Genomic DNA, 12,971 nt, shown 5'->3' with positions numbered 1-12,971 from the left:
AAAGCTGGATGAGAGGTCAGGCTCTGAGCCCTGATGCCCTGCTGCTCCCCGCGGGAGGCCTCCAGGGACCCACGGAACACAAGACACTGGGTAGGCGGCTGGTTAATCGGGAGGAAGGGCCTGAGCATGCGAGGTGGTATCTAAAAAGCTCCCATCCTTTGTTGGGGTACCTAATGTTTGTCTCCTGACTTTATTTATGCCCCCCAATGTCTTCCTGCCCCTAACAGTCCTTTTCCCTTAAAAATTTCTTTCCAAGATTTTTTTTTTCCTTCTCCACATCCCTTAAACTTCTTCCTCTGTAGAAGCAGTTTGAATGGTTGTTGCTCCTGTCCCCAGTGGCAAACGCAGGCAAATACAAACGAGGACCATGTTCTCATTGTCCGGTGCCCAGAAACAGAACCCCACCTCGCTCTCCATGTCTCAATGCGGGCTGTGGGACCACAGGACCCGGGTCCAGAGGAGGCAACCTGCTCAGGCCTCTTCCCACGGTCCAATACCTAGTTAGGCATTCACAATTGAGTGTAACTTTTATTAAACTCTGAAAAACTTGGTCCATGTCCACATGCCTGTTTCTTCAGCCTCAACAGCATTAGTTTAGCCATCTGGGACCGGGAGCCCCCAGGCCTCCTAACACAACAAACCAATCTCAGTATACCTCCCCAGCACCACACACCTATCCCCACCACACGCACACACACAATTCATCCTAGAGCAATGTCTGAATACCATTCAGTCCTTCCGAAGGCCCCCACAGGGTCTTCTACCGACTAGCGGACCTGGCAGAACATCGCACATGGTCATCTATTGTTACCAAGGCACCCTGGGATTCCAGCTCTAGATCTGACACAGTCTGCAGGCCTCCAGAGCTGGCTCAGGTCTGCGAGTTTCAGGGGTCAATGTCTGAAGCCCCAGGACTCTGAGGCACACTGTCCCCACCCAGCATTCCCGGCAGGCGTCTCCCAGCCCCTTGGCAGCCCTTACCGGTGATGTCATATCGGCTCTTGGGCTCACTGCTCTTGGGCACGGTGACCTCATCCACCTCGTGCCCTGTCAAGGGGCCGTACTGCAGCTTGTAGTAGTCCACCTCAGTCAACGGGTTCTCCCACTCCACGTCCAGTGAGGTCTCTGTCTCTTCTGTGACCCAAGCAGTGCCAAGCACAGCAGGATCTGGGACGGGGACAGAAAGGGAAAAACGGAATGGTGAAGAGCAGGGGGCCCGCAGGTCAGTCACAGGCCGTTGGCTGCAAGCTGCCTCGGTCCTTGCCGCTCTCAGAGCTACTCCTCTGGCGCCCGTGCCGTCGGCTTTCAATTTTCCATGGAGGCCATACTGGGAAAGTCTCTGTTCTCCCTTCCTGCTGGGTGCCACGCTGCCCTCCCTGTCCACACTGAGTCAGCTCGGGCCAGTGGGGCACACCAGTCAGTTAGGACTGAGCTAGACACTCCTCCTTTGAGCTCCAGGGTCCCCGACAACCTTAGGAGAAGAGGCCTAGGCCCTTTCATGTGAAGCTGGGAACTGCATTTACAGTTTGCTGGAGTGGAACAGTAATAGTACAACCAGCTCTCTCCTCCAGCCCCCACCTTCCAGTCCCTGATTCTCAAGTTGTCCCCCAAGTATTCGCTCAAAGCAGAGCTCTAAAGTAGGTGGATCTTAACCATGAACCAGGTCCTTCCAAGTATCCTTCTATGCTGCTCCTTCTGTGCAATCTCAGGACGTCACCAGGCACCTGAGGGTCTCCTGCTGCCGGATCTCTGTGAGGAAGCAGTCACTGCGTGCACTTATTCCCAATAACGTATCAGCAGCGAAACAATCACCTTTCTTCAGAAAAAGGAGATGTGACAGTACAATGAGGAAGAAACTGGGGGCAGGGATGCCAGAGGAAAATGCTAGGATTGGGATCTTTGGGAAGCACTCTGAATACAGAAGCTGGATGCCAGGCTTCCAGTTTCACACAATAATGACAAGTGCCCCAGGTTCTCCGCCTCACCCCTTCCTTGTTCACACCCTCCAGCTCCAGATGGGATCAGCACTTGTCGCAAATGTGGGACAAGTAATTTACACATGCTGATGCTGTGAGCTCAGCGGCCCGGTGGTCCCTCTCCCCTGCATTAATCTGTAGCAGATAAAGCAGCCCACAGACACTTTGCTGCTGGCTTGCACCCACCTGCCAGTGCCTAGGTTCTGCTTCTAGATTCTCTTCAAAAATGGGAATCCCTGGGGGACAGGTCAACAGGTAATGAAAGTGACCTTAGGATATAGAAGAGGGCTTATATGGTTTTAAAGAATTGGGAATTCTTTTAAAGAACTGAGAATGTTCAGGATAATGACAGAGATAATTGTCTCTCAGTATCGGGAGCATATAAGAATGGATTTTACTGGAATCAGAGACAAGGAGGAACCTCACACTTGTGGGATTTCGTACATCTCTAAAGCAAGATGCCACAGTGTTGCTAGGACTTTCAGACAGATGTCCCTGTCCTCCCCTGGCAGACTGGCCTTGATTCCCTCTGTAGGCACCAGCAGCCACAGGCAAAAGGGAGAGCAAGAAACGGACCTCTGGCCAGTCGGGAGCAGCCAAGCTCTCTGGCTTGATGTCTTCCAGTTGAATAGAAAGCATTTCACAGAGTGTCAACACCGTGAGCCACTCTGACCGCAGAAACTCAAGAGACACATAAGAGTTCTCTGTGACCATGTCTGAATACAGACCAAAGCATGGGGACCATCATCCAAGCCACGGGGAGGACTGAACATTCCCCACCAACTGATGAGCCCCCTCTTGCTCACCCTCATTCTAGCCAAAAATCACCAGGCAACCAATCACAAAGCTACTCCTGCTTTGTGACAGCGTCCAAGCCCCAGCAAACTCCTGCCCCTGAAACCATCCCTAAATTGTCCCAAATTCTCTAGCCAGTCCCTCTGGCATCCTCTCACTAGACACATCATGGCACACAATGGTATGGGTTCTGGCATGCTAAATAATCCACAAACCTGACATGGGCCATTCCTAAGGCATTCTTAGGCTGAAGGACACTGACAAAGTCAATAATTCCAAGATGCCAAGTCTCCCATGACCATTTCCAGTACTCATTTCTACCACCGAGAGAGAGAGAGAGAGAGAGAGAGAGAGAGAGAGAGCTGATCTTCCTGCAAAGACAATGTATTCCAAAGGCCCATCCATTGGATCTCCCCGAACCTTTCCCAAGGGGCCCAGGGCAAAATGACATGGTGACATGGCAGCAAATTGTCATCATCATTCAGTGCTGTGCCAGACACACATCAGGTGTCAATCAAAATACGTTGAGTAAGGGAATGGATCACTGAATCAGGTTTATCCAGACCCATTCAGACCCAAGCTGCTTCCATGAGCAAACAAGCCTTTCTGAAGAGGAAGTAGTGATGTTTGTCCTACTGAGCACCTTGTAGCGTACAGGAGACCCTCTCCATCAAGCACCTTGTAGCATACAGGAGAACCTCTCCACATGCAACCTCCGTCACCCCCTGCTCTGCTCCATATCTCAGACTATGACGTTTGGGAGCAGAGCCAGCCAGGGTCCCCGGCCATGTTCTGACTCAGCCACCAGCAGTTCAGAAGCTAGGACGGCATTCTCCCAAGGGGCATTGTGAAATCTGCATGCCTCTAACAAAAACATCCCATTGGGCAATGTATTCCTGCAGCCTTCTCTGAGTCCAGTATCAGCATCCATCCTGGACCCCTCTTCAAGCTAGTGTGGGTCTCTACTGAAGTCAGTTGCAGAGTGTCCCAGCAGGCAAACCCACATTGTTGTTAACAACCTTCTCACTAAACTTTCTTTGATTATTCGATTTGTGTCATTCCTATCGAAATAAGAGTGATCCAGCTAGCTGCAGCACACACACACACACACACACACACACCCCTCTTGATTAAAATCTGCTGCTGAATGGCCTCAGAAGTTCAGGGAGGAGCTGGAGATGCCAGTGTCCCCTGTGGCTGCTTGAGTGTAAGTGCAAGCAATGAGGCCTTCCTAACCTCAGAGACAGAAAGAATCCTTGTAACCCAACCCAGCAGGCAACGTCAGGGAGCTGGGGAGGAGAGAGGAGAAGCACTTCTCCCCAGAACCTGGGACTGCAGCAGTTGTACATTTGCAAACCCCCAAAGCGGGACAACAGACTGACTTTTGCAAGGATTATTTTTGGGGAATGTGGGAGAAAGCACATGACATGGGGTGCCTGGCTGCCTGCTCACCTGTGGCAGCAAGGAGGTGCTGGGGGTTGCTGGACACATCTTTCTTCACGTTACGCAGGGTGACGATGTACTTGGTTCCGGGCTGCAGACCAGGAATCTCATAGCTGTGCTGCTCCTTGGGCACTTGGAGCTGCTTCGCCAAGAGCTCCTTTCCCAGGGGATAGTAGCTGAGAAGGTAGTGGTCCACTTGGCTGGTGGGTTCCCAGCTCACCAGCAGGGAACTCTCCGTGCTCTTGAGTAGCTGCAGGCCCTGGGGGGCAATCACTACAGAAGGACAAGAAGGAGAGGGTGAGGGAGGCCGGAATCAGACGAGTATCCACTGAGCTGCTAGTGTCACTGAACACTGTAATGGCGAGAGTAGAGGATGCAGACCTGTGGAAGGCTCCATTCTTACTCTCCTCTGACCCCTCAAACTTCTCTGGTTGAGAATAAAAACTGACCACACACACACACACAGCCATTAGCTCCCAAAAAATACCAATGATCCTCAAAAGTCAGGCCCCCAACCAACAGCAGAAGCATCACTGCAGAACTTATTATAAAAGCACACTTCTGTCCCCCACCCAGACCTGCTGACTCAGACACAGGATGGGGCCCTGCAGTGGCTGTGTTAACATGCACTTGAGGAGATTCTGAGCGGGCTTAGGGGGCCAGTCCCCTAGACGTGACGCTCGGTTGCTGGGGCACTGGGTACCAGGATCTCAGAGAGATGACAGGTAGGAGACGCGCTTCTCACCCTGCGCGCAGTCGGGGCCAACGAAGCCCTCCTCGCAGTAACACTCGCCCGTGTCGCAGAAGCCATGGCCGCTGCAGTCGCCAGGACAGCGCCGCTCGCTGCAGTCTTCCGACGTGAAGTCCTCGTAGCACTGGCAGACGCCCTGCACGCAGACGCCGTGCCCGCTGCAGTTCTCGGGGCAGGCGGAGTAGGCACAGTCGGCGCCCACATAGGGCGCATCGCACAGGCAGCGCCCGTCCTCACAGCGCCCGTGGCCGCTGCACGCTCCGGGGCAGGAAGGCCGCTCACAGTCTGAGCCTTCCCAGCCTTGGTCGCAGCGGCAGGTGCAGGTCTCTAGGGAGAAGGTGCCGTGGCCGCTGCAATGGCGACTCAGGTCTGGAAGGGAGAAAACCACACAGAGAGAGCGATCCAGACATGTTCCCTCCTTTCTCCACCCGACAGGTTGCATTATCTAAGCCATTTTCCTTTCCTTTACTACTGATTTTTCTATGAAACGGCCTTAGAAGCTCCACCCTGGTGGACTGCTGGCCAGGCCACACTAAGGAACAGCGCGCCTTTGCCGGGTGGGTGGAGTGTTGGCCTTATCCCGGCTGGCAGGAGCTGGAAACAAAGGCCAGGTGTCTGCAAAATATGCTGGTGGAAGGCCTGGGCAGGGGAATGGCGACCTAATCTTCCATCTGCAATGCTGGCATCCCATATGGGCACCCGTTTATGTCCCTGATATTCCATTTCCAATCCAGCTCCCTGCCGGTGGCCACCTGGGGAATGAATCAGCAGGTGGAAGACCTTCTCACTATCCCTCGTGTCTGCGACTTTGCCTTTCCAATGAAAATAAATAAATCTCAAACAGCAATAACAATAACAACAGGCCAAGCTGAAGAACACACAGCTCTGCTGTGGGCCCGAATGTGGGAGAAGAGATTGGATCAGGTTCCCTTCTTGAACCCAAGACAGCAAACGGCTTCTACCTGGAACACAGGCCAGAACAACCCTTTCTCTTACTTCTTGGAAAAGTTTTTCTTTCTAAAAACACTTGGGAAAGTGGAGGCCTCCTCCAGGACGATTCCACAGATGGCAGCATCTGTGGTGCCAAGCTGTGTCTGCATTTTTAGGAAGTACTCTTAACCTCTGTGATTCCTTCCAGTGTAAAAACCCATGCCAAAGTTTCACTCATGGCCATTTGGATCAGCCATCAGCCTGGGCAGCTTATGCTTTCAAAAAGATGAGAATGAAGAAAAGCAACCCTCATAATTTGTAAAATCAAACTGTGTGCTTTATTGTTTATAAGATGATTGTAATTTGCTGAACATCTACTGTGGGCTAGGAGCCCATAAATACACCATGTGTGGTTTCCAGAACTACAGTAACTGATACAATTATCCCCTTATAGGATTGGTCCAAGGGCACATCTCAAAAATAGCAGAACTGGGATTCAAACCCAGTCCTGTCCCTGTCCAAAGCCTCTGTTTGTTCCCTCTGCATACATTCTGGATCCATAAGTTAGAGTCCTTAGTAGCCCCACATGAAGTGCTGGCCTCCGAAATCCAGGCTCTTCTCATGGGTTCCTGGTCCCTCACTGCTCAGGCTTCCAGAAGCCTCCTGGAGTTGGGACTACTGGATAAACAGATACACAGCAGGAACATACCCAACTCCACCTCTGGACAAGCCCAGGGTGAGAAGGGCGAATGCTCCAGACTCTGTTCATGAGCTGCTGCAGCGCCTGGCACACACAGGTGCTCATTGCATGCTTGCTGAGTGAATATCAGGTGGGGAACTCACCAGAAGCTCCTTGGCAGCAGTGCTGGGGACTGCACCGTTCCTTCATCTCTGCCATCTCCTCCTCCAGCTTCTTCACCCGGGCCAGGAGGTCCTGGACACTGTCCGCCAACTCACAGTCCTTCTGTGGCGTCTGAAGGCGGATATTGTGCCTGAAGATGATGTTCTGTTCCTCCCCAGCCTCCCCCAGGGCCAACAGGGAAGTCCCTTCATCACTGAGAGGCTGAGGGTCAGCCTCCACCTGGACCAGGGCTGACTTGGGCACGTCGATCTTGTAGGTGTGGCTGAGGGTCACCTGCTGTTCTTTGCCGCTGCAGCTGTGGGGCTCTGGTGTGGCTGGGGCCGAAGCCGCCAGGAGCACAGAGCCAAGCAGGAGCCCCAAGGGGAGGCTGAACATCCTCTGGGAGCCCATCATTGGAGAGACAGGGAGCAGGTGCTCCAGGAGACCTGTATCCCAAACAAATGCAAGACAAATCAGGGACCATTTAGGGGAAGCTGGACCCTAGACAACCACAGGAAGATGAGATACTGAGAGGATTACATCCTGTGTGGCTTGATACCTGGATCCTCAGGAAGTATGTCCTGCTTCTGCCTCACAGTTGACCATCCCTGCCTCCTGTTTGCCTATATTGTTCACACCACCTAGAATGCTCTTCACTTCTGCTTCTAGGTTCACCTGCACGCTAAGAAGAGCAAATGTCCTGTGTTGAGGGCCTGCTGTGTGTCAGGATCTGATCCTTGTGGCCTGTAACCTTCACATAAACCCTAGTATTATCCTGATCCTTAAAAATAACAACATTGACATGTGAATGCCACCATTCAAAGTGTTTCTTGTTACCCAGAACTGGCGCAGGGGTGGCTAGACAGAACAGCACCTGCCAGCATGTGTGTGGGCTGCATAGTGGAGCCGTTTGGGTTCAACTAGGCTTCAATGCCCATTGACATGTACAAGAGCTGAATGAGATGTGGGACAGATGGACCAGTGTGCTGCACATCCTGGCAAGCACAGGAACTAGGGCAGGGGGTGGGCCTGATGGGGGTTATTATGGGTCTCTCCAACCTGACTACAGTTCCCACTGGTTTGTGCGAGGGCCAAGTGTGTGCTGGGCAGAATCAGGCCAGACTGCAACTCCATTTGGTTCCAGTGGAAGACAGGGCTGGACACAGAACTGACCCAGCAATTGCAACCACCAGCACATGCATAGGTGTTTGGGGCGACACCGTCAGTAAGGGAGGGCCCATCCCCAGACCCACAGTCTCCAAGGCCAGTGTCCTGCTCACAATCCCCATATAAGAACCAGCAATGTTTCTCATGAAGTTGTCTTCTCCAGGAAGCCTCGTCTCCAGTCTCCCTGCCTTGCTCCAGTTATAAACCAGAGCTCCTGCTCTGCAGAGAAATCCAGCTGCTTGGCCAAGCCCACACTCTTGGTGTCTTGATGATCCATCTCCTGTCACACTTACTCCTGTCCATAGCTCGTCCCCCTGTAGGTTATCAGCCTCTCTTGTTGTTCGTTAGTCCTAAGACAAAAGCACGTAGTCACTCCTCAGATCCTTTGGTACAAAGGGACTCCTGATCCACAGTCAGGCAAGGAGACTGGGCCAGGCAGGAGGTCAGGTTCTGCCTCCCTGGCCAACAGGAGACTTGGGTCTCTACCACTATGGAAGGGCAGAAGGACTCCTAACCTCAATCCATTTCCCTTGTCCCCCGAATCTTTGCCTGGTGTGGCACATTCTTTGACCACTAACAAACCAGGATAAGACAGATCACAAGTTACCTCATTTTTGCCTTGCGTTTATTCATAGGAACCTATGTGACAAAGGCACACCCAGCTAAGCTCACACAGCTAGGCCCAGAAACCTGTCCTCCCAGATGTCCCTTGACAATGGGTCTATGGCAACTCGAGATCCATGCGATGACTTGAATATATCCTTACAGCCTCCTTACTTCCAAAGTGGGGGTGACACTGCTTAGGTGTGTAACCAGCACTTGGCATCATGCCCTGCACATGTAAATGCTCAGTAAACCTCTTGAGGTTTATTGTGCCTTCAGTCGATTGCTAAAAATGTCTTCCTTTCCTTCATTTTCTTCTCCAATGCCCAGAGTGAAAGGAGCACACAGATAAATCATACAGCTTTACCCACATAACCATACCAGCATTATGCAATAGAACATGGCCAGTCTCTTGCACAAACTTCCAAAAGCCTCCACCCAGTGCTGCCTCTTTTTTATTTTTTCAAATTGGTAGAGTTAGCTATATATAGGCAATTCTATCATTTGGGGGAAAAAATGCCATATGTTGCGCCCAAGGGCTGTGCCAGCACTGTGAACTCAGCAGGACAGCACCAGGCAGCATCCTTCCTATTACCCCTTCACCCTCCCACTCCTGTGAATTCCTGCTACTACTGATGCTGACCACAGGAGAGCTCACCAGATCCCAGCAACTACTTGGCCATGGCAGGAAAGGCCTGCACCCGGAGTTTGGTGAGGCCAAGTGGGTGCCACAAAAATGAGGCACCCAGAGTAAGGCTGGGCTAAAGCTGTAGTGCAGGCTCCCAGAGCTGCAAGCGTATGCTCCCTCAGCGGCAAACTGTGCTTACAGCAACAGATGCCACACTAGAATACAGAATCCCTGAAGACCCCACACAGGGTTCCCACAAGGAAGATGCACCAACTAGGAAGACCACTGCTGCCACTAGGCACCTGGTGACTACAGGGAACTGCCACAGGATCAGAGATACACCAGCAGCTCTGCCATCTTCCCTACCTTCATTCCACCCCTGGTAGCAGCTAGGGACAACTGAAGCAGCTGTTCAAGTCAGGGAGGAGTAGCAAAAAGAAGTCACCTCAACACCGATCTTGCCCTGTACTTGTCTGCAATTCCAGCACCAGGCATGAGCCAAGAGAGAAGAAAATCTATGACCCACAGGAGAAACACACAGAAAGATGGGGAGAGGTCTTCCATTCATCCTGCAACAGACAGGGTTGGGCCCAGCCCAAGCCAGAAGCCCAGAACAGAATCCAAGTCTGTTGTGGGTGTGGGTGTCAGGGACCCCAACAATTGAGCAATCATCTGTTGACTCCCTAGATACATTAGCAGGAAGCTAAAGCAGTGGAGGAGTCAAGACTCAACCCAGACACTCAGGCCCAGCCATAGACTGAGCCACATGCCTGCTGCCCCGGAGCCAATCTCCAAGCTTAGGAATCTGAGATTTATGTCATGGGATGTAGCAATGAGAGACCAACTGAATGAATTAGAGGTAAGTACAGCATTAAAAAGCCATGATATGAGGCCCAGTGGCATGGCCTAGCAGCTAAAGTCCTTGCCTTGAACGCACCGGGATCCCATATGGGCGCCGATTCTAATTCCAGCAGCTCCACTTCCCATCCAGCTCCCTGCTTGTGGCCTGGGAAAGCAGTCGAGGACAGCCCACAGCCTTGGGACCCTGCACCTGCATGGGAGACCTGGAGGAAGTTCCTGGCTCCTGGCTCCAGATCGGCACAGCACTGGCCGTTGCACTCACTTAGGGAGTGAATCATCGGATAGAAGATCTTCCTCTCTATCTCTCCTCCTCTCTATATATCTGACTTTGTAATAAAAATAAACAAATGTTTTTAAAAAAAAAAAGAAAGTCATGATATATTGCAACCTAAAATGTTCATTCCAAAACAGTCATACACAACCATGTCACTTAGTCCCCAGGCTGGGAACTGAGGTTCACAGGCAGCGAACAACATACTCTGAACATACTACCACTGGTTGCGAGGCCGCAGATTCACAGCCTCAGCTCTGTGTGCCTGCATCCTTACTAACAACAAGCACTGCTCTCTAAAGGGCCTGCTGTGTTCACAGCAGCACACAAGTCTCCCTGCTCAGGGTCCCCTTCCAAGCAACAACAGGACTCAAAGAAATGAGCTCTTGCATTCCTTCCTACACTCCAGCCCCAACCCCAGCCTGTGGCGCACTCATTCAGACATAAATGGAGTGCAGATGGTTTTCAGAAAAAGTTCTGAGCGGATACAGAATACCACAGACCCCTGCCATAAACCACAGTGAGGCTGCCACAGCCCCGTCTTCCTGAAGAGGACTGGAACATGAGAAACTCCAGAAGCTCTTGGAAAAAGTCCTCCTGGAGACCGCTTGCGCTTCCTAATTGCAGCAAGATGTCCCGATTAATGCTAGTCTCTCAGATTCAACCCTCTGAGCTCAGACTTTCTTGGACAAGGTGATTGATCGAAAGAGGATGAGAACAGGGACATCCCCCACACTCTTGGTCAAATGTGAGGAGCCAGGCGCCGGCTCTCGCTGGAACACGTGGCAGGAGAGACTTTCCCGGTTGCCAGCCTAAGGAAAAGATGACTTCATCATCTCCTTTGCAATTCACAGTACACCACAGGCTGCTCTCTGCGAGAGACACGAGGGGTCCATACAGCCCCAGATTTCATAGGAGAAACATGCAGGACAATGTGTTTCCCATGAGGGGTGATGACTCTAGCGAGGAGTTTCTCCCAGAAAACGGGGTGAAAGATTCATAATGCGCAAGATGAAGGGCATTTACATAAAGGTAACAGGAACCCAAGTATCCCCCAAAATCATGGTTTTATTAAAGCTGATCATGTATTTAATTCTGACTGCTAGAGAGGGATGGAGAGGGGTGAGAAGGAGGGCAGAGGCACACTAAAGGTCAGGGATAAATGGTGCCTTGTAGTGTTTTCTTAAACCCTAACATCGCCAAGACTTCTCTGGAATGACCTTGGCCATGTCAGGAGGATGGACTCTGAATCCCAAGCCCCAGACCTGGATGGTCTTTAGGTCACCTCATTTTCTCCAAAAGAACACACTCCCTCCACCAGGAAAAACAAAACACAATTTACATCAAAGAAAGGAGTTACCAATTTCTAGCCACTATTACAGATCTTTTTACTTAAACTCGGGGGTTTTCTCTGGTTCCCTTATGACCTCATTCTGCCTTTGCAATTAACCACAAGCAAATGAGAGAACTGCTTTGGGTTTTAGCAAAAACTGCATTATGATGGATTTTTCCAATGGAATCTCTAAGAAGACATTCTGTCCCTAGATGATAGGGTAGACATCATTGAACCATGAAGGAAAATGAGGGTGGTGGGTAGCTAATGAGGCATCAGAGTCTCAAATGTGACTGGCAAACTCATTCCTTCTTCCTTGGCTCGCTCTTGCCACAGATACACAACTAAAGCCTCAAGAAACTCTAGGCTCTCTGACCCATGTACTTGGTCTGGGAGCACAAGTTTTTGAGTACCTGGGAAATCTGCACTAGCTCAACTCATCCTGGACTAGAAACTTAGACAGTTCACCCCCCGCCTTTCCTCTTTTGTGCTTGCCAGTCCATCCACTGTGCAAGGCAGCACTGCTCCTCCAACTCCAGTTGAATCAAGGACATTCTAGTTTCTGTAGCACTGAATCCTCTGGTCAGACATTGCATATCAGACAGACAGCTAGGTGTGGGCAAGAATGAAAATGTGGTTGTGTGTGACGAAGCTTCCTGGGATCACCTTCCAGGTCTATACTACCCCCCTCTCCTGATTGAGTAAGGTCCACTCAATGTGACCCCAGGGAATGCTTATATCCCCACACAATCCTCCTCCTAAAGCATGTTTTCCTTCAACCTCAAACACATACCACAGTCTAGAGAAGGTCAAGGGTGGTATCCCCAACTCCGCCTCAGGCTCAGTCACTTTTTCAGGGACAACCTGTTTGTTGAAACAAAACTCAACACATGGTGATGGCCATCGGGGTGCCCATGATGATTCTGGGGCTGCCATTGTCCCTGCACTTGGCTGGGCCAGGCTCTGTTCTAGGCACCGGGGAGGTCGTCAGTCAAAGCCTTTCATTTATGCTTCAGGAACAAACTACTTCCTCACGCCAGGGCCTTCTTACAGCTTCATGAGACAAGACTCAGCTGCAGGTGGGACCGCTTGGGGCTCCTCTTCCCTCTTCTCTAGGAAAGTGAGACCCGTGTTGCTGCTCTGAGTGTTCCCTCCTGAGTGGCTGTCCTTACACTGTCACCTGGACTCTGAGTCTGCCACACACACACACACCCAAAGGCCCCAAGTCAGGATCCTCCCTGGCCAGATGACAGATCCTGCGCTCTGCCCACTGCCAAGACACAGCAAAGTCTGAGCAGGTGTCATCTGACACCTTCTCCTAGAAGCCAAGCAGAATCTGGGCATGGCAACGAATGGCCATTCAGATGCGGTT

General features: G+C 51.5%; 1 protein-coding gene across 1 annotated transcript in view; it reads right to left on the bottom strand.

The window, feature by feature from the left end:
• TNN (tenascin N) overlaps positions 1-7,147 on the bottom strand; it is a 52,569-nt gene extending 45,422 nt beyond the window's left edge. Inside the window, exons 1-4 of the mRNA XM_040984202.1 lie at positions 6,739-7,147; positions 4,960-5,334; positions 4,224-4,487; positions 982-1,167 (exon numbers count right to left, since the gene is read on the bottom strand). Of these exons, the coding sequence (XP_040840136.1) occupies positions 982-1,167; positions 4,224-4,487; positions 4,960-5,334; positions 6,739-7,147 (1,234 nt within the window). The remainder of the gene's footprint in view (positions 1-981; positions 1,168-4,223; positions 4,488-4,959; positions 5,335-6,738) is intronic.
• Positions 7,148-12,971: the final 5,824 nt, after the last annotated feature.

The sequence above is a fragment of the Ochotona curzoniae genome, unplaced genomic scaffold (assembly GCF_017591425.1).
Source record: "Ochotona curzoniae isolate NIBS_2020 unplaced genomic scaffold, NIBS_Ocur_1.0 contig_4105, whole genome shotgun sequence".
Lineage (NCBI taxonomy): Eukaryota > Metazoa > Chordata > Mammalia > Lagomorpha > Ochotonidae > Ochotona > Ochotona curzoniae.
The sequence above is the reverse complement of the archived record's forward strand: the minus strand, read 5'-3'. Positions and strand labels throughout refer to the sequence as shown.